Source organism: Aspergillus sclerotioniger (assembly GCF_003184525.1).
Source record: "Aspergillus sclerotioniger CBS 115572 chromosome Unknown BO94scaffold_36, whole genome shotgun sequence".
Classification (NCBI taxonomy): domain Eukaryota; kingdom Fungi; phylum Ascomycota; class Eurotiomycetes; order Eurotiales; family Aspergillaceae; genus Aspergillus; species Aspergillus sclerotioniger.
In genome coordinates this window covers 238,598-264,845 of record NW_020291026.1, presented here as the reverse complement: position 1 = coordinate 264,845, position 26,248 = coordinate 238,598, and the positions used below count along the sequence as shown (strand labels likewise).

Below are 26,248 nucleotides of genomic sequence, written 5' to 3'. Positions count from 1 at the left end.
CATATTTAGTCGGTACCGATATCTTGTATGGATGTCGGTACTCGGTCCAGAGCAGTAAGGTACATATGCACATGTATGATGTGTGCCTTGCTGGGTGCGTCTGCAGGATCTAATCTTGCTTTTGTAGGTGGAATCTATGTACATTGTAAATGGTTATACTAATCTTAATCCTAATACTACCTATATTATAATAATCTGGGTATCTTGATCCTAAACCAATACAAAGGGACGTCGAAACAAAGGAAATATAGTACACAGTCACATAGGAAATCCCGTCTCCGATCAACCACCCGATTCGTGATGATGCCTCCAGATCGATGGGCGCCCCCTCGAAAGAAAGGTCATCGCCTGCTCGCCGATCGAGGTCGGGCATCAATCAAACTTCTCGGGGTTTGACCGAAGGGCGAAGCAATGCTGGCCGCAGGATTCGATCCGGTTCAGCCGCACTCAGCCATCACTTCGAGTCGCACACAGTTCGCCAACAAAATCCATCCCAACCAAGCAAATCAGCCCAAACCCCCGTCCAGAGTCTATATCCTGAAACCAACCATTGCGCCCGACCAGGTCTTTGCTCCCTTTATGCGAAACCGTGGTGCGGTGTGTACAACAACCTCCAAACGCCGACTGGGAAACACGGAGCGCCCTGTTCGTTTTCGATTTCTTTCATCGATTTTCTGTTTTTTCATCCCAATATCTTTCCGCGGCCACCATCCCGATAGGGCGGAGTCTGTTCCCGGGAATGGTCTGACACGAGGGACCAGCAGGGAGGTGGGGGCGATGCCTGGACACACTTGACTTGTCGAAATCCACAGGAGGAAATTGGTGGTTGCCCTTGGCCTGGCCAGTGAAACAAAAGGAGAAAAAGAAATGACCAAGGAAAAAGTCGAGCCACGAGTGACGACGGATACCGCGACCTAACAATCAATAGTCGGGGCCGGGCGTCGCTTTGGCTTTCTCCCATCCACTAACTAAACTAGTCCCCTGCGTTAGAGGCCCTAAACCAGCCACCACAAAAGTACGGTCCAGTCGTCGCAGTCGAGCCCGGTGAGGCGTCAAGCCGGCAACCCAGTTTTTCACCCCCCGGTCTAGGGCTTCAAAATTGAAGTCCGTCATCGCGAGGCGGTTGGGGGCCCGAAAACGTCTGGTCGGCCTTCGACGATATCCAGACATTGGCCCATGACTGGTAGACAGGTTAGAATTCCTTCCATGGTAACAAAGTTTTAGGAACACCTACTCGAAAGAATTTCCTCTTCCCAAATCCCCATCTGGTAATCGACTAGCCCATGGGGCTCCATCCGATCGCAGATTTGGATCAGCTCCTTGCCCAGATTGTCCATCGCGTCGCCACTAAGGAGACTAGTTTGGGGCGGCTGGCGACCGGTTTGCAACATTTCTTGAGCCAAATCTTTCTGCTTCTGACACACCGCGAGCCAGCAAATATTGAAGTCATTCCATATCTGCAGTCGATCCCCGTGAGGCATTTGATCGTCCCGGAGAATACCTAGTCATAGCCATCGCCACTCGAATTAGCCTCGAGGTTCGTTATCCAGTCGCTCAGGCCCTCGCCACGCCCCATGCGTCGAGCGAGTGCAAATCATGCACCATGTTTTAAGTGCATGCAGGCAATAGGTAGTGCCCGGGGAAGGAGCTTAAGGAGGGGGAGGGTGGGTAACAATCATTGGTGTGGAAATTGGTGAGAACGCTAAGGGGACATACCGAGATCCCGCGCATTAGCCACAAGCCACTCGGAGATTTGCAAGAGTGATCTACTAGCCTCTACCAATCGGCCGGCGCGCGTACTATCGAATGTTTCTCGTAGTGCGTGTTGGAACTGTGCATACAATTGCTTCCAACCGTTCGACTCGGATCCCGCCCGGGACGGTGGTGGCAATTGCTGCTGCTGCTGCTGCTGCGACGGCGACAGAGGTTGCTGTGCTGCCACCGATGTCAGATTTTCCATGGCTGGAGGAAAGACGTGCGTGGCGCTCGAGCGTCCAATGCTGCCGGGCTGGTTATAAGGGGACAAGGACAGGTAGGGCGACCCCATGGGCGGAACCCCGGTGCCCGTCGGCTCATTTGGAGGGAAGTACTGTGGAACACCAAACTGGCTAGACAGGGCTTCCATCGCTGCAGATTGCCGTGCCGCGTAAGGTGGCACGACCTCGTACGGGGCTTGTGCTGGGCCCTGCTGGCTGAGGTTGTATACCATCTCGGAGTCATAGGGAGCTAATGGCTGGTGCACTGAGTGGTGCTGGCGCTGTTGGTCGCGCAACGTCGGCGGGTATGGTTGCAACTCCTCCCCCTGCAACGGACCGCCCTGGAAGGGACTGTCTGTGTATCCATAGTCCAGGTAGGTGGGCATCCGAGGACGCCCTGTCGCCTGGGAAGGATCCCCACGTGCGGAAGGGACCCCGGTCTGCCTGAAGCGATCCGCCGTGCGGCGGGACATCCCAGCTCTGGTCGCAAAGCGAGCCTGAGGGTCATGCTGCTTCATGCGTCGGATCTCGCCATCCATACCCCTACGCACTGGATCGAGGCCAAGAGACCAATGCGCGAGCGGGGAGAGCGGCGGGCTCACGTAGGATTCCAGCTTGGCGGGATGTGCGATCGGTTGTTTCTAAGTATGATGTGGGATGATGCCCTAGCTTATTCGCTCGGTGGCTTTTCCTGCTAGCAGGGAATTGAGATCCAAGCCAACAAGAATCGCAGGTAAGCGCGCGGAGGTCTCACGGTTTCACTTCAGCGCAGGGACGCGGGTACAACCAGCGCACGCGATCTAGATAGCCACCCACCGATCAGTCGTCGCCCATCCACAGGGATCAAAATGCGCACAGTAAAGGAAGACTGCTCGCGCTTTTATGTTTGCGCACCTTGGTAGAAAAGCCTGACTTAAGCCTGAACGATGATTGGACGTAGTGTTGTTGATGTAGACTGCACAACCAGGATTTTCGATCTATGTATGTATATATGTATGTATGTGGGAGGCGAGATGGCGGGGGAGGGAAAGCAAAGCGGGAGGAGGGGTATATCCACCACGGACGGGATGGGAGGCGAAGTGGCCCGGTATCATATGTCACCCAGCAGGAAATCCAGACCAGAGGGTAGGTACTAATGGGTTGGGCTCGAATGGAGTCAAGCAGACAGATTGGAGGAATGCTTATGTTCCGAAGGACAGCTTCAGGACCAACGACTGCTGGTCTTCCAACCCAAGATAGTAGATAGTACAGAAGGAGATGAAGAAGAGAAGGAGGAGTAGAAGGAAGATCCAAATGGAAAAGGCAGAGAGTGAGGAGGGGAGAAGTGGGGAGCCAGCGGACCGGCAGAGGATTGGGATGCACGGATTACTTATAGCATCGAGCAACCAGTCTGATGGGACGGCGACAACCGGGGATGATCCGCAGAATTATTGAAAAGCCTCTGGGGCCGGTCGATCAGGCAGCTCGGGATGGACAACAGGAAACAATGAAACAGAGCAGGCGCCAGTATCAGGTCAGGTCGGTCCTCAGCTGTCCTGTCCTGTCTTGTCTTGTCTCGTCTCTGACTCGGTTCCCACTGGCGGAACAAGAGACGAGACAAGACAAGACTGACCCTCATTCAGACAGCCCAAGAAAAAGAGAGAGAGACAGAGACAGAGAGAAAGACGGACTTGCAGGACCAAAAAAGAAACGACAGCCCATCAGCAACAACCAAAAAGCGCGAGAAACGAGAGCGAAAAACAAACGAAGCCTTCCGAGAAGGAAAAATCCCTGAGATGAGGAAAAAGAAACGAGGGAAAGCAGAGGCTAATCCAGCAATCAAACCAGGTGGAGGAGGGATTTTTTTTTCTTTTTTTCTTTTTCTCCTTCCTTTTTTTTTCTCCGGATTTGACTGGTCCATGAACAAATAAATTTCAATTCAGTTGCCATTGATTTTATTTTATTTCTGTATTTCGATTTAATTTTCTCGCCCGAATGGGGGAGGAGAGGGTTCTGCCATATAGATGAAGGAAACAATCAGGTTGGTGGTTAGTGTTGTTTGTCCTCCACCTTTTAGCATTCAGCCCTTCATCATCATTATTTTTCTACACAATCATTTCCCCCATCCACTCCACCCCGGCAAGAAAAACTGGATCCATCGACATGGGACACACTAGGTCCCGAAACAGTATTGTTCACTGACTTCAGCCCAGCATGGCCCCTCATGCTGAACTTGCTAGCTGATCAGCTCTCATTTCTTTTGCGGACCAGTCCGTCGGGACTGCGGGCAAAGGATGCGAAAGTTCCAGCAAGTGGATGATGGTGGTAGGTAATGGTGGTGAGAGGATGGATCAACTAACAAGAAGGTGTGTGCACGTACATTCACTAGGTAGAAGAATGGAGGCCCCCACAGGAGCCGCCTCAGATCCATCGGGTTCCTTCGAAAAATTGGGAACCAAGGAATCTTCGTGATCGTGCTGAAGATCAGTCAGACACGAGGCGCGGGGCTACTCGGGGCTGCTGGCCGGGCTGAAAGTACCTGCTCGACCCAACCCGATCATCTACAGAGTACCTACAGAGAGTACAGACGCCAGCACAGTACTTTCGACCTTCTTCCGTCCAGCCGCGTGCTGCACCTTTAATCTCATCCTGGAGGATCCGATAAGGTTAACTGGCCGAGTTTCCAAGGCCCAGGGCAGATAAGTACCCAGCCACACTATACTCTATTCATGGGACTGACAGACTACTATCTGCTAGCCAGGTACTAATGCCACCTAGACTAGCACAGTAGCACTACTGCTGCTGACCCCCTCTTCCCTCTTCCCTCTTCCCCGTCCATCATTCCAAATCCTGGGCTCCATCCTGGCATCCACCCTACAATTGATTGATTGATTGATGCTTTCCCGCCGTACTGGGCCGACTTCCCCGAATACCCTTAAAGTTAAAGCCCTCCCGAAACGCTATTTCGGTGATCGTCTTCTGGTCCATGCACAGAACTGCGTACCAGTCTTCTGGATCGGGTTTGCTGCCGGAGAGATCTACACAGTACAGTGCACCTGTCTAGACAAAAAGTAAATTTGAAGCAGCAGAAGGAAAACCCATAACAGGGCAAGAAGTCGCATCACCTCCGCGGGCCGGTTCCCTGGAACGCATCCGTGATGGGCGCTCACTTTTACGAAGATGGGATTAGGACTACGGGAAGAACCGCTTTCTGGGATTCGATGACACCGGGGAGCTGGATGGTGGATCAACCCGTGCACTACCAAGATGCGAACGCCAGGAAGTGAGGTTCCCAGTATGGAGTACCGAGTCGGGGAAATAATGGCTTTTGCATCATGCAGTGGTCCAGCCACCACCTTGGGACACGGTTCCCGGCTTGCAGGACATTCTTCCGCTTTCTCTGCAGTCTTCTAGGTACCTCACATCCACAAGATCGGACTTCGTCATATCCAAAATCCAGGAACCCACCCGGGCCACACAAGCAACTCGATCGATGGCTAAAGTATATGATCACGCCGTGCCTGGCTAAGCCGCCGGGTCGCACACCTTCCGGCCTGCTGGAAAGTTCGTGCACCTTTGGTGACCAATTGAGACCACGCTGGTCCGGCCAGACAGGGGGATCTGCAGCGCTGCAATTGGAGTGCGCTAAGTTAGCCCGCAGCAGAAGAAGACCGGGCTGTCTAATTTGATTCTTTCTTTCTTTATTTTATTTAATTTCCCCCCTTTCTATTTTCCCTGTCTTCTTTTGGAAACTAGCAACAGCGCACTGGGATGTAAGGCGTGACAAGCCAAGCCAAGCAGGTGCTCTAGAACGGCGTCCGAAGAGACGGCGCCGCTTAGGGCCTGTCAGAGTCCAAGGCTAGACCTGGGGGCCGTGATCCCAAGGCAGAAGTACGGCGTCCCCATAAAATGGATTCCAAATCATGGCCCCGAGACATACCGAGGGATATACGGAGTACGGAGGACATAATTCCAAGGTTCGTGGAAACGAAAGTGAGGCGGTTCCAGCCTCACCCCTTACCCTTACCTACACTTGATCTCAGGATCACAGTCATCAATCGCATCAATTAGTGGTCAATCGAGAAGAAAGATCGTCAAGTCAGGGACGATTGGACGGGCGACATATGATCAGCTTGCCTCGTGTTTGTTCTGACAGCTGCTCCTCGTGCCAATTATGGATCTGAGTGTCCTGTCATTACTCTGGTGACGTTGACTCAATGGCCTACGGCGGGGAAGGCAAGTACTCTACGCTAGTCTCGGCGATATCTGGAGATGTCGTCTCTTCGGTATCAATCGGAAGCTTGTCTGCACAACTGCATGCTCATGGATGAGCTCCCCACTGGCAGAGCTGGAATGTCTTCGTGCGTAATGAGAACAATGGTACGACTGAATGAGAACCCCGCGTGGGTCTCAACAATTACTCTACCATAGAGGAATAATAATGCTATTATTTATTAGCCTCTCCACCTTGAGCTGGCGCCGTCATCGGGCTCGTATCGATCATGTTTCAGTATCTCCCTCATATCCCTCCGGTTCAGTCACCTTCATTATCAGCTATGGGCATCACCAAGGCAACTCTTTTCCTCTCCGACCCCATAGGTGGGAGCAGACCGAGGTCTCCTACACTCCATCTTACTTCCATCATATCCAATTGGTCGTCCAGCCATCTGGCTGTCGCCTCCGCCGCACCCTGACGCACACACCACCTTTGAATCTCGATCGCATCATCCAATAGAGTCACTTCCAGGATCCCATGACTCCCGGGACACAAAATGTAAGATGACGCTGACCATGACGGCGAGCGGCACCAGGAAGGTAAGACTTGCTCCAGTCGCGGTAGAGGAATTCCCAATCGAACGGATGACGACACGACGACCACCTGATGGAGGATCCGGCCGTATATACCTTCCTATCGCATCCGGGGTCCGGGAGACAGACTTGCTCATCTGGAACCTCGCTTCGCTCTCTGTGTCACCACTTTCAGATTCCAGTCTGTCTGTCTTGACTCGAAGGAGCGAACGCACCCCTCTGGGCCACCCCATTTGGTTCACCATCTTCCCCTCTTTCCCCTCCAGATCATAGGGGCGCCACGTTATGAATAGTCGCGTCCTGGTCTCTGACACTACCGGCCGCTTGGGGCTCCCTGTGTAACGGAACTCTAGTCGCTACCAGGCAGGAATTCCTCGTCGGAACCTAGGGAGTACTAGTCGGAGTGAATTAACTTGGGTTCCGGCAATGTCATTTCGACCTCCTTTTAAGACTGGCCGCGTTTACTCCTTTACCTCCCCCCCTTCCCAGGATACAGACTTCTACTCTAGTCGTCCGGACATCCACTCTCACTCCCTCAGTCTTAGCTTCGTTTTTGGCGACGATTATATAGATACGGGCGGAAGAGGGATACCTCATCGACCCTATCGTTCCAAGTGTGGTCGGACAACCAAATCATCCATGGTAATCCTCCTAGTCAACGGGGCATTTCTGCCTTGTCCAATCACCCCCAACTCCTCAGTCGCACAGATGGTCTACACTATAATTCGGTTCAATTGTTCAACGCCAATAGTTACATGCTTGTCGCCGAGAACATGTAGTGTCGCGTCCTGAAACGACCCCCGTGACACCGGGTTGGGATGCTTGCAATACAGGATATACTTTCGTCGAGAATCACAAGGCCAAGTGGAATCATACAACAAGGAAATTAAGAGAAAAGAACAGATAGAATGTCCCCCCAGAGAGGGACCAGAGTCGGTTGCGCCTTCACCGCTTGACCCAGGCGGGCATCTTGCGCGCCTTGACATGACCTGGCTTCTTTCTCTCCACACGACGGGCATCCACCGTGATAACACCAGCTGTAAAAATAATTGGTCAGCAAATCACGCCACCGAATCTTTTGGGAGCCGGAGATATACGTACCCTTCCGCAGGATAGGCTTAAGAGCAGGTTCGTGAACCAACAGTGCCCGTGCAACAGCCAGTGTAATAGCCTCCGCCTGACCAGTAACTCCTCCGCCCTGGACGGTAGCCCACACGTTATACTTGTCCAGCCGCGACGTACACCGTAGAGCCCAAACCGCACTCTCACGGTCGTGTAGACGAGGGAACACCTCATTCAGCGTCTTGCCATTCACCAAAACTTCACCCTCGCCCTCAACGAGGTGCACCACCGCCGAGGACGCCTTGCGCTTGCCCTTACCACGGGCTCGACCTTGTTCATCCGCTGTAGGCGGGACAGGCTTGATCCCGTACGGGTTGCCCGGCCGGAGGAAGACGCCCAGAGCAGCACGCACCTCGTCCGGGACGACTGAAGGATTGATCCGGTTGAGTCTCTGCAAGAGCTTGATGAGGCCTTTATACTTCTTGGTTGGAACCGGTTCGCCGACCACATCCCGGAACTGGAGCAGCTTAAACCACGCCATTCTGGGAGCCTCGCTCGGAGACACGGTTGGTAATGACGCATACTTCGCAAGGAGGGCTTCCAGTTTCAGCATGTGGTCGAGGAACTTGGGACTGCCGGAGAAGTAGGCCGCCGACACGGGAATAATGCGGGCGGGCTGGGCCTGGAACCCAGCAAGGTGAATCGGGGCTGCAGCGACTGGTTCGAGCTCAGTCGCATAGCCGCGAGAGTTCAGACGTTGCTGGAAGCTAACAGGCGTGGAGGGAGAGGAGATGGGAGATGCGGAGATCACGGAGCGCTGGAGGAAAGGCCGCAGTTGAGCAGTTCGACGGATGGAGTGCATGGCGTGCACAAGGCCATTGGGGCTTTGCCAGGCCATGATGCAGCAGACCGGCTGGCAGAAGCCTGGAGAGACGATTCGGAAAAGGGGAGTGGGGAAAGCAGACGAGAAACTCCAGCGACCCAACCGGCAACATCGCCTGGCCGACTTGGGACTTCCTGAGGTTTTTCGAGCCTCTGGTCACGTGCACGCGGCTCGGGTTGCTCCGGCGCCGGCGCGGTCTGATTCGCACAAATTTGCCAAACCCCTCGAGCTGCCTTTTTCTTTTCTTCCCCTCCTTTTCTTCTTCTTCTCCTTCTTTCCTCCCCATCCCCTCTTCACACATCCTTCACAATGTCTTTCGGCAAGGTCTACGGTCTTCCTGTATGTTCTGCTTATCTCTTCTTGGGCTGATCTTCATTCCATTCAATGGTTTAAACAGCTTCGTCAGAACAGCTTCGTCAGAACAGCTGGCTAACCCGGTTCTTAGGAGAACGGTCGCACTATCGCCGCCCTCGTCGCGGCCAAGGCCAACGACGTTGAGGTCGAGCTGGTCAAGACTGAGGCTAACTCCACCGCCTCGTTCAACCAGTCTGCTGAGTACACCAAGATCAGCCCCGTCGGCAAGATCCCCGCTTTTGAGGGTGCCAACGGCTACACTCTGTCTGAGGTCATTGCCATCGCTGTGTACTGTATGTCCAGCCCCGCATCTGTCTCTCTTTCTTCCCTCCTGCAATCTCTTTTTCATGATGAGCATTTTATTTCAAGTTATCCCTGTCTGAAAGGTATAAAAACAAACTATGTTGATAACATGTAACTCTGAAAATATCACTTGCCCCACTTGGGGTGGAAGAGATTTTCGTTGACCATTTCCGCGATGATGCCATTGTTGTTGCTGGGCACGAATGCTGACTCGACAAAAGTGACCTCCCAGAACGAGAAGACCACCCTCCTTGGTAAGACCAAGCAGGACTATGCCTCCATCCTCCGTTGGTTGTCCTTCGCCAACTCCGAGGTCCTCCCCCGCTTCGGTGCCTGGTTCCGCCCTCTCCTTGGCCTCGACGCCTACAACAAGAAGAACGTCGAGGATGCTGCCAAGGCTGCCCTGAAGAACGCTGGCGTTCTCAACACCCACCTCACCGCCAACACCTACCTGGTTGGTGAGCGCATCACCCTGGCTGATTACTTCACTGCCGCTCTCCTCACCCGTGCCTTCGCTACCGTCCTGGACAAGAAGTTCCGTGACGAGAACGTTGCCATCACCCGCTGGTACAAGACCATTGTCAACCAGCCCGCCTTCAAGGCTGTCGTTGAGAACCCCGTCTTCGTTGAGGAGGCCATTAAGTACACCCCTCCCAAGAAGGAGGAGAAGCCCAAGAAGGAGGCCGCTCCCGCCGCCGCTGCCGCTCCCGCTGAGCCCAAGCCCGAGGCTGAGAAGAAGCCCAAGCACCCCCTTGAGGCTCTCGGCCGCCCCACCTTCATCCTTGATGACCTGAAGCGCGAGTACTCCAATGAGGACACCCGCCCCGTTGCTCTCCCCTGGTTCTGGAAGAACTACAACCCCGAGGAGTACTCCCTCTGGTCCGTCAACTACAAGTACAACGACGAGCTGAAGCTTACCTTCATGGCCAACAACCTGATCGGTGGCTTCCACGCCCGTCTTGAGGCTTCCCGCAAGTACCTCTTCGGTGCTCAGTCCGTTTACGGTGCCAACTACGCCTGTGTCATCCAGGGTGTCTTCCTGGTCCGTGGCCAGGAGTTCGCCCCCGCCTTCGAGGTCGCCCCCGACTGGGAGAGCTACGACTTCAAGAAGCTCGACCACACCAACGCCGAGGACCGCAAGCTCGTTGAGGACCAGTGGGCCTGGGATACCCCCATCGTCGTTGACGGCAAGGAGCTCCACCACGTTGACGGCCACGTCTTCAAATAAGCTGGTGCGTTAGACGTAGCCAATTCATGATCATGATATCCCATTCTCCTTTTCTCGTTGGGTGATCTAGATGAAACTCGACCTCCAAACCGCCATTCCTTTCACCTCCATCAGGTGGGGAGCCGTCAGCGGGTAGCCCCGCTGGGCATTCCCGTCTGTCACTCTTCACCTTAGTTCCCCCCTCTCTCTTCCACACTGCCCTTGATGGACCGGTTTACGTGTTTTCATTCTTGGCCGACCCCCTCCAAAAGAAAACTTTCTTTGTTTCACGTGTAATGCCACGCCACGATCGAGATGGACCATAGCAGTAGCTAGTCAAAACCAGAACCACTAGCACTTTGTGCTTTCCATGAATCATCGCCTATATGTAAAAATACCTCATGACTGTCGTATCTGTCGCCTGGTCTACCTATATCTCGCATGCCCTTTCTAAATGCGTCCATGACTCAACATGCTCCACGTGCTATACTCCAATGCAATGCGTAGCGCAAACAGCCAGTACCAGACCAACTTTGCTCTTTTTAAAAACACCCAACCCCGCAACCATAGTCCACACATGGTAGGTACACCGTAGCCTAACTGTATCACTCCTGCCATAAATACACCAGTTTCCAACCCTCGTCAAACCAAGTAAGTACCTAAATAAATAATATATACTCCCAAACCAGAAGACCAGAACAGATAAAAGAAAGGAACAAAATGACACAGTCGCCCTGGTCTGGATTCAACCGCTTAGACGTTCTTCAGTGACTCCTCTAACCGATCGAGAAGAAAATTCTCAGATTGAGTGGACGGCGCTGGAGATGGTGAACGGTTGGTTGAATCACTTACGTGAGTGGCGGCATTAGCTTTACCCTGTGCTGTTGGAATGGTCGCGCCGCCAGCAGTCGAATCAGGGAATGAGATTGAAGATGCAGGGGATGGGGGAGGAGAGGAAGAGGAAGAAGGGTGCACGGGGGTGGTGTCAGCCCCGGCTGTTGCACTTTCTGCCGAGATGATGGCGGTTGGCATTGTGGTGGGAGGCTCTTTGACCTTTGCAGCGTAGCGCTCTTCTAGCTTCTTATTCTGGCGCGCCCTTCGATTTTCAGCAGCCTTCTCGCGTTTGCGGGCTTTGCGCCGTTGCTTACGGGCTTCGGTGACCTCAGCAAGGGTGGGTGGGCCGTGGGGTCGACCGTCGTCATGTTCAATGTCAAGGTCGAGAATGCTGCCCCCATTAGGGATGGGAGGCTGCCAGTGGTGGAGTGCCTGGCTGACATCGTCGTGTTTAGCCAATTCCTCGAGCACCCTCAGGACCTTGGCCAAGGTGGTGGCGTCCTCCGGCCCTGCAGATTCGTCGAATGTCGGGATCTCGAGGAGATTATGCGGTTCGCTGCTTGCTTTGAATATAGTGTCGTCGATCAGGATGGTATTGGTCTGGTCCCAACGGGCCTTTTCAAACGTATCGGGCACCGGGGCTTTCAGATCGCGGAGGCCAGGATACGAAGCCTGTATGCCTTCATCGGCCCATACGGTGCCCAGGGTCTTATAGACCTGGATCTTGGCGTTATATTGCTTCTTGGGTAGGTTGAAGTGATCTCGGCTCCATTCTGCAACGAGTCGAGTGCGACTCTTGTTCAAGAACAACTGTCGGCAGACGCCGTCAACGGTGGGGGGGCGAGCACTCGACCATACCATGACCTTGTATTTCTGCATCAGTGTTTTTATAAAATCCTCTAATCCTGCCCTTTTCCGGATTCGAGGCGGCAGCGACCGGTCTTTCCTGTGAACGAGTGTACCATTCAGATCGAGGATGATTAAAAGAGGTTGCGACCAAGAGTTTCGTTTGGGCGGTTGAGATGACTGGTCAAGATAGGCCTTTGTTGGCATTGGTCTTTTAAGTTGCACCGTGACTTCGGGGGACTTTGAACGAGGCTGTCCAGGGTACTCAGTTTTGCCTGTCCGAACCTTGCCTCTATACTCTCTAGCAGCCTCCCGTCTCAGGTCGCGGGGTTGCCAATCACTCACGGCATTTGGTGCTCCTTCCGGGCTTGCCCACGACTCGGAATCTCCTATACACTGTTTGGTTGAGGGAGACCCTGGAAGTTGGCTGGACACCTCAGCAGAGCCCGCTGCTTGAAAGGCCATAGGGCCGAGAAAGGGTATTGCCATCAGTGGATTTGTAAGAGCAAAGTTCATGAATGCGGGTGGAGGCATGGGAGGGAATTGACCAGCATAAGTGCCTTGGTCATTCCAAGTAGGCAAACCGAAAGGATTATGTGCAGGTTGGCCCGGAGGATATTGGGGTAGAAATTGCTGCTGATCCCAGGGAAACTGCAAGAAAGGCTGCTGAAATACTGGGCCATTCTCGTTTGGCATAGCCATGCCAGCCGAAACTCCTGAAAACATTGGAGCCGGATTGAAGTTGTCAAAATTCATGAGACCATTTTGAGCCGGATTTCCCTGTGTATAAGATCCTGTATTGGTAGGCTGCGATGCTTGTATATTCGTCTCCTCCTGGTTTCTCCTCTCAGCAGATTGTTTGTTTCGCCGTGGTCGTCTTAGCCGCGCGCTAGGAGCCGTAGAACTTTCGGGCGTCGTCGCATCGAGTTCGTCTGTGCCTCTACGGTTCGCCTTTTTCGATCTCCAACGGCCTCTATACGGCCTCCACGACGGCCTGATCTCAGATGTCATACTGGCCTGTGAGCCATTCTGACAGATGCGACTGTCGACGCTAGATGCACCATTTGTAGGAGGCTTGGGGGACTCCATGCCGGGATCGGAGGTCCGGCTGTTACGGACAGGGACTTTGGGTCGGTTCGTCGAGGAATGGAAGCATGAGCAAAGTGGAAGGGAGGCACGATAAATAGTGAATAACCTCAGACCAAACTGTAAATGGTGTTAGCTATCCATACAATCACTCTCGATACCAGCAGGTGGAGAGTACGCACCTTAGGAGACACCCCACTTCGAAACCTGCGATCAGGAGGGGGGGCTATGGAGGCGGGACGAGGCCTGATAGCAAGTGGAGGTAGACGCGGAAATGAGCAGCATTGGAGCGCCCGCGACATGAAGAGATGCCCAAAGGGGAAGGGCTTCGGGAATTTGCGTCAGGACCGTAGGATAAAAAAGACGAAGACGACGACGAAGTGGAGGAGATGGCGGGGAAGGAGGAGAAGGAGGAGAAGCACCGGGAGTCGCAAAGACCAAAGATGGCAACCGGAAAATCGCGACAGAACCCCGGCCCCGCCGACCAACCAGGACCGAGCCGCCCTCATCACCGCCTGCGCGGGCGGCAGAAAGGCCACTTTTTTTTCACAGCCGACTTCACCGCCCGGCGAGCCTAGGTTTTCATCATTCAAACCCTGGTTGCCTGCTCATCTCTCCTCACGAGCAAAAGATGGCTATCTCGGATTTGTTGAATCGTCGCGTGCGAGCCGTAGCTGAGGATGACGAGGAGGTCTATTCGGACCAATCTGGATCGGACGAGGCGAGCGACAATATACGGTCAGACGAGTCGGGATCGGAAGATGCCAGTGATCTAGACGACGACGATGATGATATGGTTTGTTTACCGCTTTCAGGATGGATTCTCGCGGTGCTGACCAATCTACAGCCCAAGAATGACGATGATGATATAGATGGCGATGAGGAGGACGACCAAGACAGCCAAGACGACGACGATGACGCCCCTCAGGATGATGTACAGGCTTCACTAAGCAGCATCTCGTTCGGCGCACTAGCCAAGGCGCAAGCATCCCTAGGACCCAAAGCGAAGCGGTCATCCAAAATTACCAAAGCAGCAGAAGATCCCGCAGCCCCATCCCCCTTGGACGATATTAGAGCCCGGATTCAGGAGGCACGCGAACAGAAACGACAGGGGCTGTCGAAATCCAAGGACTCGGAAAGGGCCTCTCGTTCCTCCAAACATGCCCCGGCTGTACAATCCTCCAAGTATGCTGTCTCTCGCAAGCGGACTGTCATCGAACCTCCGAGTGCGCCCAAATCGCGAGATCCACGATTTGACCCGACTGTCCTGAGCCATGGCGGTCGAAAGAACCCGCAGGGATCGAGCAATGCGTACGCCTTCCTGGATGAGTATCGCGCGGATGAACTCAGGGAGTTAAAGGACAAATACGCCAAGACGAAGAATCCAGAACAGAAAGAAGCTCTGAAAGGTGCCATTCGGTCGGCTCAAGACCGCCTTCGTACGATGGAGAACAGAAAACGGGAGAGGGAGGTCTTAGCGGATCATAAGAAACGGGAGAAGCAACTCATCCGCGAAGGCAAGAAGAGTAACCCGTACTATATGAAGAAGTCGGATCTCAAGAAGCAGGTGTTGCTCAAGAAGTACGAGGGTATGAATTCCAAGGACCGCACAAAGGCACTCGAGAGGAAACGAAAGAAGACCGCAGCCAAGGAACGGAAAGAAATGCCAATGGAGCGCAGAACCTTGAGCAACGACGATGCACCACCAGGCGGCGGTGGAGGCGGCGGCTGGAAACGTCGTCGAGTGGGCTGAATGCTGTGACTGCATTGTCAGGCCTTGGTGAGTTGATCATGTTATTGTATATATAGTATGCGCCTTCACTGGCGTCTGGGCTCTTCTTACGCAATTCCCTGGGATCCAACCTTTACGATGACAGGCCAAGAGTTGGTTGACAAACACGGTATTACCTATCATTATCCAGATCCGACCCAACCCTTCCAAGGCGTAGGTGCGCCTAATCCACAGTAAAAATGAAGAAATGATTATCAATGCCAAGTGGCGAAGAAAAAAAACCAAAGAGTCATCCAATAACAATTGTTATACCAAGATAAACAGAAGTAGAAAAAAAGCCAATCAAACAAATGGTATCGCAACAAGCCATGAATCAATGACACGGATCACCGAAATCTGAGGTCCTCGAAATAATATAAACGGTGATTCTTCGAAGAACATGATCTTTAACCCCTAGAACAAAGTAACGCCTCGTATCCAAATGAACAGGTCCTCCCCAAAGATCTGAAGATTGGGAGGGGTAAAAGAAAGGACAATAAGAGAAGAGATTCGATAACGACGGGATGAGAACAGAGGCATCAATCAACAACAATGCTGGAGGTGTCTGGCCTTGGGTGGTATAAGAAGCAGAGAAGTAAAAGGGATAAGGATATCAAAGGGAAGGGCTCCACCCTCCCCTTGTTCAAGGAGCGACTGTTCATGCTGTTCATATCGATAGTCGTAGTTTTGCATATTCATCATGTCCAGAATAAAGGTGATTCTCTAGACACGTTCCCTCCACACATAAACTCGGTAATTTTTGTGGGCTTGCAGCCCAGTCGCGGGCCATTGCTCCCAAGCAAGCACCCGCCCGATCCTGCCTTTGCAAAAGCTCGAGTCCGGATCACACTGGCAACCGCATACCAGGACTTGGAAGATGGTCTGGAAGAACATGAACAACGATCGTCCGAGTCAGACTTCATCAAAAAACTCGAAACATGTTGATCGTGAATCAAGAATGAAAAAGATCCCATGCACGGGCGCAGAGACTAAGAAATTCTTCCTTCTTTCTACGCTGGGTCTCAGGGGAGTCTCTCCCCGCACCAAATGGGCCATGAGGGGCGCTGGCGCCAGAGGCCAAGGCCGGATTAGGGCGATAATGTGGGTCGGGGCCGTGGCCTAACGGTGGACTTCCGTGTTCATGTTCATACTCATTTCTCGAACGGCGACGAGCAGTGCCCTCTGATGCATACAATGCTGGCTGCTGGGGGTGCACGTTTGCCATGGGCGTAGCATCCGCATGAGGTACACCGGATTTCGGGGGCCCGTTGGTCACACGGGGAGATGGTGGGGTCGGAGGTTGGTGGCCACCGTAATGTACAATGCGCGGCAAGAGTTCCTCGCGTCCGCCGGACAATTCCTGGACGGCTTCCTCGGCAGAGCGGTATTCTCGGGGGCGCTTGGGAGGTTGTCCGGCATCCCGTGAGATCCTGGGCGAAGGTATCGGAGGTAAATTATTGGATTGAGGCGGGTTCGTAGCGGTCGCGGTGGGGTAGTATAGGCCCCGGTTCACCTCGCGATCGCGGGCACCGAGAGCGTCAGACCCAAACACGTCAGACAACGGTGGCAAGCGGTTGTTTGTCTGAGTAGCAGGAACATGATGGATGTGCGATGTGGAGCCCAGAGTTGGACTTTGATTGACGACGTGACGAGTCAATGGCTGCGCTTCATGTCGACCTGTGAATGTCTGGTTCAACGGTGCAGATTGGATAACACGCTCGCTGGCGAATTGAGCCGCTGAAGGAGGCACGATAGAGAGGCCAGGTGGAGGCCTCCTCTTCGATGCACCGGCCCTGGGGATACCGAATGCTTCAGATGGTTTTGTCCCGTCTGGCCCGTCATCCTTAGCAGATTTCTGTAGACGCGATTCGATGATTGACCGCTGTTGGTCTCGAACCGATAGGCTCCGCTGCAATTGCTCCCTCATTGCTGGATTGTGCGTTTGAAAGCCAGGAGACAGGCAAGCGATCCCGACCTCCTGCATGTTGACACCTTCCCGGGCAGTCATAGGGCCGCCAGGAGCTCGGGCGGACAACCCTCCAGAATTCGGGAGGCTAGTAGACAGGTCCAATCGTCGGGGGCGAGGTCGTGTATGAGTCTGCATGGCGGGCGAGGAGGGAGGTTCTTTTTTAACGATGACCCTTGCAGCATTGGATCCGGCCTGCGAACTGCTAGAATGTTAGCATTTGTATCAGCCACTTAACTTGCGATTCCAATCCAGTTACTTACGACGGTGATGTCGGCTTCTTTCCTGCAGGCGAGCTTTTGGCCGAAGACACATCCCGAGAGGGACCGGACGGCCGCGGCGGCGTGGTACTCGTCTGATTACTTGAGGTCGCAGGCGCCAATGTTGGGCAATTTTTCGGACTCAGATCACGGGTCATACGCGGAGAAGTCAGCGGAGCAGCCTGGGCAGGCGCAACCGCGGTCGACATAATGCTAACGAAAGGTGACCGGTTCGACTGGACACGAAGGAGCGGGAAAGCTCCTTGGCGAAAACACACAGCTGACCAGGAGAGGCGGTCGATGCAGGGGAATCGCCCAAAAGCTGGACCGATATAAAGGCTGACGAAAAACCCCCCTCGGAAGCTGTCTCACACAGCCACTGTATAGTGTCCTCCTGTACGGGGCAAAGACTGTGCCACCTAAAGTCTCACAGGCTGGAGCAGGTGGAGTGTCAAGCTTTCCCTTGACAGGCTCCCGGATATATGGGGAGGTAAGGGCGAGACCGAACAAAAGAGCGCGCGGGTGCGAGAGCTCGGCGGCGGCGGAGGCGGCTAATCGTGGTGGTCTTCGGGGAGGTCGACGTTAAGCTCAGGATGGGTGGGCGGAAGATGCAGCTCGATGAACGAGCAGCACGACGCACACGGAAGCGGAGGAGGGGAGAGGGGAGAGGAAGGAGATCAACGCCGGTGTGGCACCCCAGAAAAAGTCGTCAAACAGGTGGTGGAAGGGGGACGACGACGGGGAGTGGTCAGATACTTGAGGGAGGCGGTTAACTAAGGCTGGCTGGCGGCAGTGTGACAACGGTTAGAGGTCGGTCAGGCCGGGAGTGATCCAGAGCACTCGAGCGATAGTTGAACAGGTCTGGCCCCCAATGCGAGCTAATGGCCCGAACGGAGAGGAAAGGAGGGGAAAGGAGGGGAGGAGGAAAAGAAGAGAAAATGGAAATCAATCCAGAAGAAATAAATATGGGTGGAATAAAGGGTAAGAGAAGTTGAAAAGAATTTGACATCCAAAAGGGTCCAGAAGAAAGAAGAGAAGGGAGAAAAAAAAAGCAAAACAGGGAAGAAGTGAGAAAGGAAGAAAGAGAAGACGGTGACAGACAGGAAAAAGAGGCCGGATTATTGTATGTATGAATGTATGGGGAGGTATGTATGGTATGGCCGGTATGGAGGAGAGAATCAAACAGGTCAATTCAATCTCGATGAGACGGTGGCAGAAGAGGGTTGGAACTAGGCAGAACGATGAAAGGACTATCAGTTGGACCGTGCCATTCAATCCGAACACGCGGCAGGGTTTGGGGTGGTTTAAAAAAAATGATGAAATAGATAAATTAAAATAAAGAACCCCAAAGTCAAAGACACGGGGGGGGTGGGAGAGGAGAAATAGTAATCAGCATCAAACAGGAAGTGGGAATTAATTGGGCTGCAATGGAGCGACGAGACCTTGAATGAATGGGATGTGGGGAAGAGACGAGACTCACTTGACTAGAAGGAGTATAATAATAATGACAAAATAATGGATGCAATATCTCGAACAGTAGATAGAACCAGAAGAGATCCTGGTCGCTAGGAGCATTAGGGACTTTTAGGACAATAGTCAGAATTATGTTGATGATGATGATGATGATGCTAATATCAACCTGAGAAGGAAGGTGAATAACCGCAAAAATTATTATTATTACAGAAAATAGAAAACCCGACTGGGATCAATCCCAATAATCTCCTGGATGCTCAGACCAAGTGGAGATGGATTCCACCTGATTGGCACCAGCTGAGACATGGTTTGTTTCCGCCCAGGGCTTGTCCGTCGATGATGTGACACTTTTGTGACAATTGGCGGTTGCTGCTGATCGCGTCGGATTCACATCGGTTGGACAGTAGTAGCACCACTCTGGTCGGGCTGGAACGATAAGACCCAAGCAACATTCTTCGCTTTCCTCCTCTTCCCCTTCCTCTTCTTCTTCTCATCAGGATGCTCCGTCAACGTATTTTCCCTCCCTCCCGGTGGTGGTCTGTTTCATCTACCTATATACCGAAGAAAATTCGATCCCAAAGAAAAAAAGAAAATGAAACCCAAATCGCATAGTAAAATCAAAGAATCCAACCGAGTCCAGACAAAGGTACCTCTTGGCCCGACCGGACCAACCCATCCATGACTAGATACTAAAGTAAGGTCGGGGGCTCTTCCTTGCGACCCATCCGGGATCCGACCTATGGAGATCCAGGAACTGCCGCTGGCCTGTGAGACAGCTGGAACATGAGGTTCCCGGTCCAGTCACCGGCTGGGATTCTTTTATTTTCTTTTCACTCTCTTCTTTCCCTTTGATTGAGAAGCTTCTCTTCCTTCTACAGCTACTAGGTATTACTACAGTACTACCTATCTGTCTACCTAACTGTAGGGTGGGTAAATAACAATTGAAAAGTGTTGGTTGGCACGCATCCTCCATCCCGTGCCAACAAACTATCGTCGGCGTCCGACGCCAGGTGGATAACGGAGCGAGAAAAGAGGTTCCTCCCCCTGGTGGCGACGCACCTGCGACACCAGCGTCCCTCACCATCCCCGAATCCACCGGCGCCAAACTGGTGGAAACTGGAAACAATAGTCCCTGCCCCGATCCATGAATCCACCCTTCTGTCAGACATGATCCTAACTAGCCAACTAACCAACTAGGCAACTACTCTACAGTACTAGTACTTTTCCGCTCCTCGTTCCCCTCCGTCCAATCTGCAGTCAGCATTCAGCATTCAGCATTCAAGACGGTTTTACAAATTAACCCGAGCTTGACATCTCACATTTCCCCACGTTCTTCTCAAAACGGGACACCACCTGGAAAGAAATGGATAATACTATCTAGATAGTCAATAGTCAATATTAATCAGGATAATGTAGTACTCCTCCGTACTTATCGATCGATCATCCCGCGGGACAGTCCGACGATCGTCTCTTGTCCGTGTCGAGGCGTCGCATTGTGACATGCCCGAGACGGACCAACAGTCGCATAAAAAATGAAATCTTTACGGGAAGACCAGCTGTTTGAAAAGAAGAAAACAAATGTCAGGTCTGACTGTACTTCTTGCCCCCAACAAGTTCCCAGTAGTCAGACCCAGTAATCCGAAGAACCTTCTTTTTATCACAACCTCCATCATGCATATTGGTATTTGATAGGAAAACTCCGTGGGACTCTGGGTCCGATACTAGTAGTACTCTAGATATCCATATCTATCAGTTGACCAGGCCGGTCGCTCTTGCTCCAGACTAACGAATAACGATGTATAACGATGTATTTGCTCACCCGCGCACATCCGCCTCAAGTTTAAAATCCTAGACATGATCCCGGCATTGCTTACCTGACGACATCCCAAGGGGCCCGAGCGACCGAACTACTGTGAGGCAGAATTTTCCCATGCCTTCTATGCAGTTTCGTGTTCAATTTCGCGGTCCCATCCAGCACATGCATCACGAACTATTGGGAGGCAGATCGACCACGGAGGACGGAGTACCAGCCCTGCCATCTCCGCCCGATCAGTCTCCATCAATCTATCTAGGTATCTACCCATCTCTCCAGCGATTAGCTCGCTTTTTGTGACAACACCATTGTCTCAATCAGACTTGCAGTGTAGGCGCGGAGTAAATTGGGCAATTCAAGCTTGATAGCCGAGATGCCGTACGGGTGTAACGACTGATGGGTTTGTTCCAGCCTCGTGCAACCAGCCAGCCTGGGCTCAGTGGTCAGACGGCCAATCCGGCCGGCGAGGCACTTGCTTGACTCAGACAAGACTCAATGCAAAACATGGGGCCTGTCAAACTTTTCTTCGGACTGCAAACTTAATTTACAATTTACTGCATCGAACTGCGTTTTCGAGTGCTAGTCTATCTACGCGGAGTTCATCGCTTCCCTTCTCATAATCTCACTACTCCAGTACTTTGACACCGGGACCTCCACTTGTCAGGAACTAAGACGCGGAACCACTTACCGACAGCTAGGTGGTCACGAGAGTTCAATTAGTTTTCGCGAGGGTTTGGTAGGCGATGTAGACGGCTCCATCGCAGTGGCCCGGCTTGCATCAGGGCTGGTGGGATAGATATTAATTACTATTACTCAATCCCTGTTACAGCTGCAGCGCCGATGCTTGCAGGCACCGTCATATGCGTGGCTCGTTTAATAGGTGGTGTTATTGATTGCACCAGATGAGCAGCCATATGGTGATACTATCTAGATAGTACCACTACTATACTAGTAGTACATATGGAGGGTTCCGTCCATCCGTCCCGAGGTACGATGGTGGAAGTGATAGATAGATAGTACCTATCTTGAATCTTGAGAACTTGAAGGATTAAATCACCTGCGGATACGTCCGTTTCTTGGACCAATCAACCGGGTCGATCTCGGCCCCCTCATTTCCGCTCCACGAGGCGAGTAATAACTAATAATATTAAACGGGACCACCTCATTAACCCGGGGATCGCTAGTGAGATGCGGTTTAGTAGCAGCTGGACTAGTCTACTAGATCACGGGGAAGTGGGAAGTTGGACACCGGCTGTCTCAGAGGAATCAATCGTAGGGCAGCTAGGTAGATACGTAGCTACTAAGCTAATAGCTATGTAGATTGTAGACCTGTGTTTACTGTTTATAACTCGACTTCGTCCGGCGGGCCCACGTGTGCTCCTTGCAAATAAGATTAAGGAACGGCCTTGCCATCCAGTCCGATGAACCGCTAGTTTATGGGTCCGGCCCTGCCGTCTCCAGAAATTTATTGACCTGCTGAATGGTACCATGGGTTGTCACATCACAGGGTCTAATAACATGTCAGGTCGCTGAGATTTCCAGGAGGCTGCAAAGTTCGCGGCGCGGTTTCGCCTTTCGAACCAGTGGAATCATCCCTCGATCGGGTCTTGCTCGGCAAGCTACTACTTACGGTCTTACCATCTGATAGTGCTAGAACCTCTTCCTTTACGGAGTAATTATGCCCTGCATATGCGATAGGGTCCTTCCTAAAACTATGTGCGACGGAAGGAGAACTCCTCCGTCCTCCGTACACCCTCAATCCACACCATACTCCTCGAATGTGCTGCCGACAGCCACGCCATCGGCAATCCAGAGAGAGCGTTCCCCTGATCCATACAAGATCACCTCTCCATAGTACGTATTCCGTCCACGCCATCCCGCTCGTCATTAGATGCTCCGTAATGGTGATTAAGAACGGCATCCGTACAACGACTATCTCCGAGGACATCCCATATCTGTCCCATCCACAGCATATCCGAGCCTCCGTATCTTCTGCTGCTGCTATCAGTGCCAAGGAAATAGTTTAATATCACGGTGATTACGGAGTACTGCATATCTAAGCGGCCACATCACATTCACATCATCCACCCGGTTGCAGAGTGGATGAGAATAACACCCCATGTTAAGACTTAAAGCCTGGATCTAGTCTCAACGGCGCGCTCTGCACGGCCCTGTTGCTAATATTGGTTCTCCCATGTGGGCAGAGGGGGTGTGTGCTTCCTGCTCCCAAGGCAAGCGATATAGTGTCTGGTCGATCGCAATAAGATATCGCTAATACTCAACAATAATAGCAACAATCATAATGGCGGACGGAGCCCGTCCCCGGTCGCTTATTTTACTGTTCTTATTATTGGGGGTATCTTACGTAGTAATTAGGACTATCGATCGGGGATTATTTTGGATCATTATTACACCCGACTGGACTGCGTTGCATCAACATCATGTCTCTGTACTCTTGGGACCGGACATTTAACATACTATCACACTATCACACTATCACACACATCCCCCCGTCGTATTTATAGAAACCCAGCTCTCTCGCAAGAAATAGTAGTCTTAGTAAAGGCGGGTCAAGACCAAATCAATCCGGATACATTGGATTCTGTCCAAGGATGACCTGCAGTGTTCTCTATACGGAGTCCTGTAGCACGCCTGTCAAGTAGGATGCATGTCCTATTCGGCAGGACAAGCTCCACGCCCGGCAGAGAACAAAGCCACCGTTACACAAGGGTGTGCATAGTGGTAGATCATAGATACAGTGTGTGTCTGATGTTTGACAGTCTGGATGCGATGTCACGGCCAGATATGTAGATAGCCTGGCTGGTTCGGTCGGTCGTCACACGGTCTGTACGTATCCTGCAGTTCAAGTACCAGGACAAAGACGGATGAACAGTCATGCAGAGAGCTTGAATAGGAGATGTCGGTCTCCTACGGCCATTCAAAGATACCCCCAGAAGTAGCCATCCTGGATCATACGCAATTGAGTCACGCGCGCTCAGCTGTCAACAATGAACTGTCAAGCCGTACCAGTCACTTACAGTAGTACTAGTACTCCGTAGAAGCCAGCCAACAGCGCGACCACCAACCCAAGCACAAACCGGAAGGCGGTGAGAATCCTCTCCTCCGAAGGCGGTCAGATATCGATAACCGTTTTTCGCATTTTTCTCCTCACGAGCGTCGAGCATCAGTTGATTGCGAAATTCCACGCCTGCAAATCGCCACAAGAGCTCAATTACCTCTTCTCGACCAACCGAGAACCACTTCTCTTCGAATAACCTCCTCAGTCACCCCGGATCCGTGACCCGCACCCCGCGCCTGTCCCTCCGCCCCTCCAACAACATACACTCGGTATATACTTCCCTCCACCTCCCCTGCTCGAGCAAGAACCTGCGCTCCGATTCCATATTTCCCAGGGAATAAACTGACTTCGCACTCAGTCACCCCACCAACCAAACTCACCACCCACCATGCCCGCCTCCGTCCACTCCGAAGAACAAGACCAGTCCATGCTGGACGCCTCCGCCCCCCAAGAGCAAGAGGAGCAGACCGATGTTCTCGAGCTCGACGAGAAGCGCATCGTCGTTGTGCGTCTCCCATATACCATCGATTGCCCAATTCCAACTAACTATTTCTCACCAGTTGCCCGGCGCCTCTGACACAGCGGCCTCATTCCAGTTCGAGGGAGAGGGCCATACTCTGGGAAATGCGCTGCGGTATGCGATTATGAAGAAGTGCGTCCCCCCCCCCCCCCCACTGTCTTCCTCTACATGCCCTGTACCTCCGGGATAAGAATGGCCAGTTGGATGATAAATACTAACGGAGTGTCATTAGCCCCGAAGTCGAATTCTGCGGCTACACCATCCCTCACCCTTCTGAAATGAAGATGAACTTGCGTATTCAGACTTATGGTCAGTTTTACCCAATATTAATCTCAACCCTACTTGGGCATACTATTTAAAATACATCAAAACTAACAGTATATAATATGGGTACAGACACAACCACCGCAACTGAAGCCCTGGAAAAGGGTCTTGATACGCTCATGGATCTGTGTGATGTTGTGACGGACAAGTTCACCACCTCGCGGGATGCGTTCAATGCTTCCCAGGCAGATCGGATGGAGGCGTAGGTGGATAAATAAATAGATGGTGGGGTCATGTATATTTGTGGTTTGTGGCTTGTGTATTGGTATTATGGGTTGGCGTTTGATTAGAAAAGTATACCTTTTTTTGCTTCTCCCTTTTGCTGTTGAGCTGATTGCCATGAGTGCTGATGGGTTCCTTGAAAGAGGTGGACGGATGAATTGCATACTTGGGTATAGGTATGTATAGATGGGGCCGGGTACGTATTGAGGGGGTTTACTTACAGTATATTGCTGCTGTGTTGGGGCTTCGTATGTATCTGGTTAGGCTGTATACGATAGCTACTAGTGGTCTAACCTACACGGCATAAACCTATTGCAGTGCAAATAACCGCACATGCATACAGCCAGTCTACAATCTACACCATAGAGCAAAACCATTGATCCGACAATATTTACATAACACTCTATCGGCATCACAGCCCCAGAGCCCCCAGAGCCGTAATAGAACTTTCAATGCTAAGGATAACGGAAGAAGATAATACGAGGTATGATAAATGACAATCAATTGCGACCTTCCAAGAAACCCGAGATGAAGTTGGGGGGGAGGCGAGCACCGGGCTCCTCCTCGGGCCGGAAGTACTTCATCACATGCGACAGCTGCTTCCAGTAGTTGAGGGTTTCCTGGACAATGCGCATTGGTTAGTATGTCCGTCATGTATATCGATAAGATATGTTTCAGGCATGTTTGGTAGGTCGACGCAGACAGCATGTCATTGACCGCTATAGCTCCAATTCCAACATGGTCCAAGTGTGGACTCACCTGGAACTCAGAGTGGCTCTGATACAGCAGCACATCGACGACATTCAGCTGCTGGACGTAGCGGTGCTTCTCGAATTCCTGGCGGATCTTGGTCCGGATAACAGAGACGGGCATGTTCAGAGAGTACATGGTCTGAATCTCGGGGGACTAGAGTGTTTCAATGGTAGGGTCAATGTTAGTCTGGTTGTCTTGTGCTTGGTGAGTGATATGTTGCTTCCGTCACAGGTTCTGGTAGGCGCGAAGGTGCACACCAGTAGGCCAGCAAGCAACGGGGGCATTGGATAGAAAGCAATTCGACATGCTAAGGATCACTGACCGCTCTAAGCCATTCCCTATAGGTCTTGAGGACACGACGCTTCGCATCGCCCCAGTTGGCAGCTGCACAAGGCGAGAAAGGTCAGCTCGTGATTCCGGCCATTGACGTCGCGGCAATTTCTAAAGGTCGGACCGCCGGATAGGGCCTGGGAGGGGGAGAGACGTACAGGAGCGCGTGCGCTGCGCAAGGAAGGTCGGGTTGATGGTCATCTTGAATGCGGCCGGGGTAGACGCTCGACAATGGCACACTGGATGGGGGGGAGAGAGGGAAAGGAGCGCGGGGGAGCGAATGGGAAGAAGGAAGTCGATGGTCCAACCTTTCGGGGCCTGAGTTAGCGTGACGATGGAAGAAGGCCTTCGCAACTCGCAATTCGCATCCCTCCCGCTGCCTTCTCACCGCCTGCCCG

At 52.4% G+C, this 26,248-nt stretch overlaps 10 protein-coding genes across 10 annotated transcripts; 5 read left to right on the top strand and 5 right to left on the bottom strand.

Annotated features, from left to right (window-relative positions):
• Positions 1–1,109: 1,109 nt before the first annotated feature.
• On the bottom strand, positions 1,110–3,070 carry BO94DRAFT_560356 (uncharacterized protein; the record flags this gene model as incomplete). Its single annotated transcript, XM_025614145.1, has 4 exons — positions 1,110–1,180; positions 1,235–1,501; positions 1,717–2,590; positions 3,041–3,070. 4 exons carry the CDS (start codon positions 3,068–3,070, stop codon positions 1,110–1,112), a joined length of 1,242 nt encoding a protein of 413 aa, XP_025462973.1.
• An 829-nt stretch (positions 3,071–3,899) lies between these two features.
• BO94DRAFT_539531 (uncharacterized protein) lies at positions 3,900–4,369 on the top strand. Its single transcript, XM_025612718.1, has 2 exons — positions 3,900–4,016; positions 4,040–4,369. Exons 1-2 carry the CDS (start codon positions 3,980–3,982, stop codon positions 4,273–4,275), a joined length of 273 nt encoding a protein of 90 aa, XP_025462972.1. The 5' UTR covers positions 3,900–3,979; the 3' UTR covers positions 4,276–4,369.
• Positions 4,370–5,160: 791 nt separating this feature from the next.
• On the top strand, positions 5,161–5,754 carry BO94DRAFT_260387 (uncharacterized protein). The gene has a single exon (XM_025606485.1). The coding sequence runs from the start codon at positions 5,291–5,293 to the stop codon at positions 5,642–5,644; it is 354 nt and encodes a 117-aa protein (XP_025462971.1). The 5' UTR covers positions 5,161–5,290; the 3' UTR covers positions 5,645–5,754.
• Positions 5,755–7,368: 1,614 nt separating this feature from the next.
• On the bottom strand, positions 7,369–8,807 carry BO94DRAFT_526215 (mitochondrial 37S ribosomal protein uS9m). The gene is made up of 2 exons (XM_025610345.1): positions 7,866–8,807; positions 7,369–7,801 (listed from the first exon to the last, which is right to left on the bottom strand). Exons 1-2 carry the CDS (start codon positions 8,722–8,724, stop codon positions 7,710–7,712), a joined length of 951 nt encoding a protein of 316 aa, XP_025462970.1. The 5' UTR covers positions 8,725–8,807; the 3' UTR covers positions 7,369–7,709.
• Positions 8,808–8,862: 55 nt separating this feature from the next.
• BO94DRAFT_526212 (putative translation elongation factor eEF-1 subunit gamma) lies at positions 8,863–11,031 on the top strand. Its single transcript, XM_025610344.1, has 3 exons — positions 8,863–9,048; positions 9,155–9,356; positions 9,588–11,031. Exons 1-3 carry the CDS (start codon positions 9,019–9,021, stop codon positions 10,592–10,594), a joined length of 1,239 nt encoding a protein of 412 aa, XP_025462969.1. The 5' UTR covers positions 8,863–9,018; the 3' UTR covers positions 10,595–11,031.
• Positions 11,032–11,242: 211 nt separating this feature from the next.
• Positions 11,243–13,461, bottom strand: BO94DRAFT_260394 (NIF domain protein). Its single transcript, XM_025606486.1, has one exon. It carries the CDS (start codon positions 13,340–13,342, stop codon positions 11,327–11,329), a length of 2,016 nt encoding a protein of 671 aa, XP_025462968.1. The 5' UTR covers positions 13,343–13,461; the 3' UTR covers positions 11,243–11,326.
• Positions 13,462–13,917: 456 nt separating this feature from the next.
• Positions 13,918–15,398, top strand: rrp36 (putative pre-rRNA processing protein). The gene is made up of 2 exons (XM_025610343.1): positions 13,918–14,135; positions 14,187–15,398. Exons 1-2 carry the CDS (start codon positions 13,971–13,973, stop codon positions 15,090–15,092), a joined length of 1,071 nt encoding a protein of 356 aa, XP_025462967.1. The 5' UTR covers positions 13,918–13,970; the 3' UTR covers positions 15,093–15,398.
• A 539-nt stretch (positions 15,399–15,937) lies between these two features.
• BO94DRAFT_260361 (uncharacterized protein) lies at positions 15,938–17,825 on the bottom strand. Its single transcript, XM_025606484.1, has 2 exons — positions 17,340–17,825; positions 15,938–17,278 (listed from the first exon to the last, which is right to left on the bottom strand). Exons 1-2 carry the CDS (start codon positions 17,543–17,545, stop codon positions 16,063–16,065), a joined length of 1,422 nt encoding a protein of 473 aa, XP_025462966.1. The 5' UTR covers positions 17,546–17,825; the 3' UTR covers positions 15,938–16,062.
• A 5,887-nt stretch (positions 17,826–23,712) lies between these two features.
• On the top strand, positions 23,713–25,112 carry BO94DRAFT_569330 (DNA-directed RNA polymerase core subunit RPC19). Its single transcript, XM_025614732.1, has 5 exons — positions 23,713–23,970; positions 24,060–24,206; positions 24,262–24,353; positions 24,454–24,530; positions 24,618–25,112. Exons 2-5 carry the CDS (start codon positions 24,090–24,092, stop codon positions 24,749–24,751), a joined length of 420 nt encoding a protein of 139 aa, XP_025462965.1. The 5' UTR covers positions 23,713–23,970; positions 24,060–24,089; the 3' UTR covers positions 24,752–25,112.
• A 148-nt stretch (positions 25,113–25,260) lies between these two features.
• Positions 25,261–26,171, bottom strand: BO94DRAFT_539525 (putative NADH-ubiquinone oxidoreductase B14 subunit). The gene is made up of 4 exons (XM_025612717.1): positions 26,009–26,171; positions 25,843–25,904; positions 25,527–25,673; positions 25,261–25,387 (listed from the first exon to the last, which is right to left on the bottom strand). Exons 1-4 carry the CDS (start codon positions 26,049–26,051, stop codon positions 25,268–25,270), a joined length of 372 nt encoding a protein of 123 aa, XP_025462964.1. The 5' UTR covers positions 26,052–26,171; the 3' UTR covers positions 25,261–25,267.
• Between the last annotated feature and the right edge of the window lie 77 nt (positions 26,172–26,248).

Coding starts and splice junctions, on each gene's coding strand:
- BO94DRAFT_539531 (XM_025612718.1), top strand. CDS start 3,980: ATGAAGGAAACAATCAGGTTGGTGGTTAGTGTTGTTT.
- BO94DRAFT_260387 (XM_025606485.1), top strand. CDS start 5,291: ATGCAGTGGTCCAGCCACCACCTTGGGACACGGTTCCCGGCTTGCAGG.
- BO94DRAFT_526215 (XM_025610345.1), bottom strand. CDS start 8,724: ATGGCCTGGCAAAGCCCCAATGGCCTTGTGCACGCCATGCACTCCATC. Junction 7,802..7,865: donor TAAGCCTATCCTGCGGAAGG/GTACGTATATCT, acceptor TTATTTTTACAG/CTGGTGTTATCACGGTGGAT.
- BO94DRAFT_526212 (XM_025610344.1), top strand. CDS start 9,019: ATGTCTTTCGGCAAGGTCTACGGTCTTCCT. Junction 9,049..9,154: donor GCAAGGTCTACGGTCTTCCT/GTATGTTCTGCT, acceptor CCCGGTTCTTAG/GAGAACGGTCGCACTATCGC. Junction 9,357..9,587: donor CATTGCCATCGCTGTGTACT/GTATGTCCAGCC, acceptor ACTCGACAAAAG/TGACCTCCCAGAACGAGAAG.
- BO94DRAFT_260394 (XM_025606486.1), bottom strand. CDS start 13,342: ATGGAGTCCCCCAAGCCTCCTACAAATGGTGCATCTAGCGTCGACAGT.
- rrp36 (XM_025610343.1), top strand. CDS start 13,971: ATGGCTATCTCGGATTTGTTGAATCGTCGCGTGCGAGCCGTAGCTGAG. Junction 14,136..14,186: donor ACGACGACGATGATGATATG/GTTTGTTTACCG, acceptor ACCAATCTACAG/CCCAAGAATGACGATGATGA.
- BO94DRAFT_260361 (XM_025606484.1), bottom strand. CDS start 17,545: ATGTCGACCGCGGTTGCGCCTGCCCAGGCTGCTCCGCTGACTTCTCCG. Junction 17,279..17,339: donor AAGAAGCCGACATCACCGTC/GTAAGTAACTGG, acceptor ACATTCTAGCAG/TTCGCAGGCCGGATCCAATG.
- BO94DRAFT_569330 (XM_025614732.1), top strand. CDS start 24,090: ATGCCCGCCTCCGTCCACTCCGAAGAACAAGACCAGTCCATGCTGGAC. Junction 24,354..24,453: donor CGGTATGCGATTATGAAGAA/GTGCGTCCCCCC, acceptor GAGTGTCATTAG/CCCCGAAGTCGAATTCTGCG. Junction 24,531..24,617: donor CTTGCGTATTCAGACTTATG/GTCAGTTTTACC, acceptor ATATGGGTACAG/ACACAACCACCGCAACTGAA.
- BO94DRAFT_539525 (XM_025612717.1), bottom strand. CDS start 26,051: ATGACCATCAACCCGACCTTCCTTGCGCAGCGCACGCGCTCCT. Junction 25,674..25,842: donor ATAGGGAATGGCTTAGAGCG/GTCAGTGATCCT, acceptor GAAACACTCTAG/TCCCCCGAGATTCAGACCAT. Junction 25,388..25,526: donor AGAGCCACTCTGAGTTCCAG/GTGAGTCCACAC, acceptor CGCATTGTCCAG/GAAACCCTCAACTACTGGAA.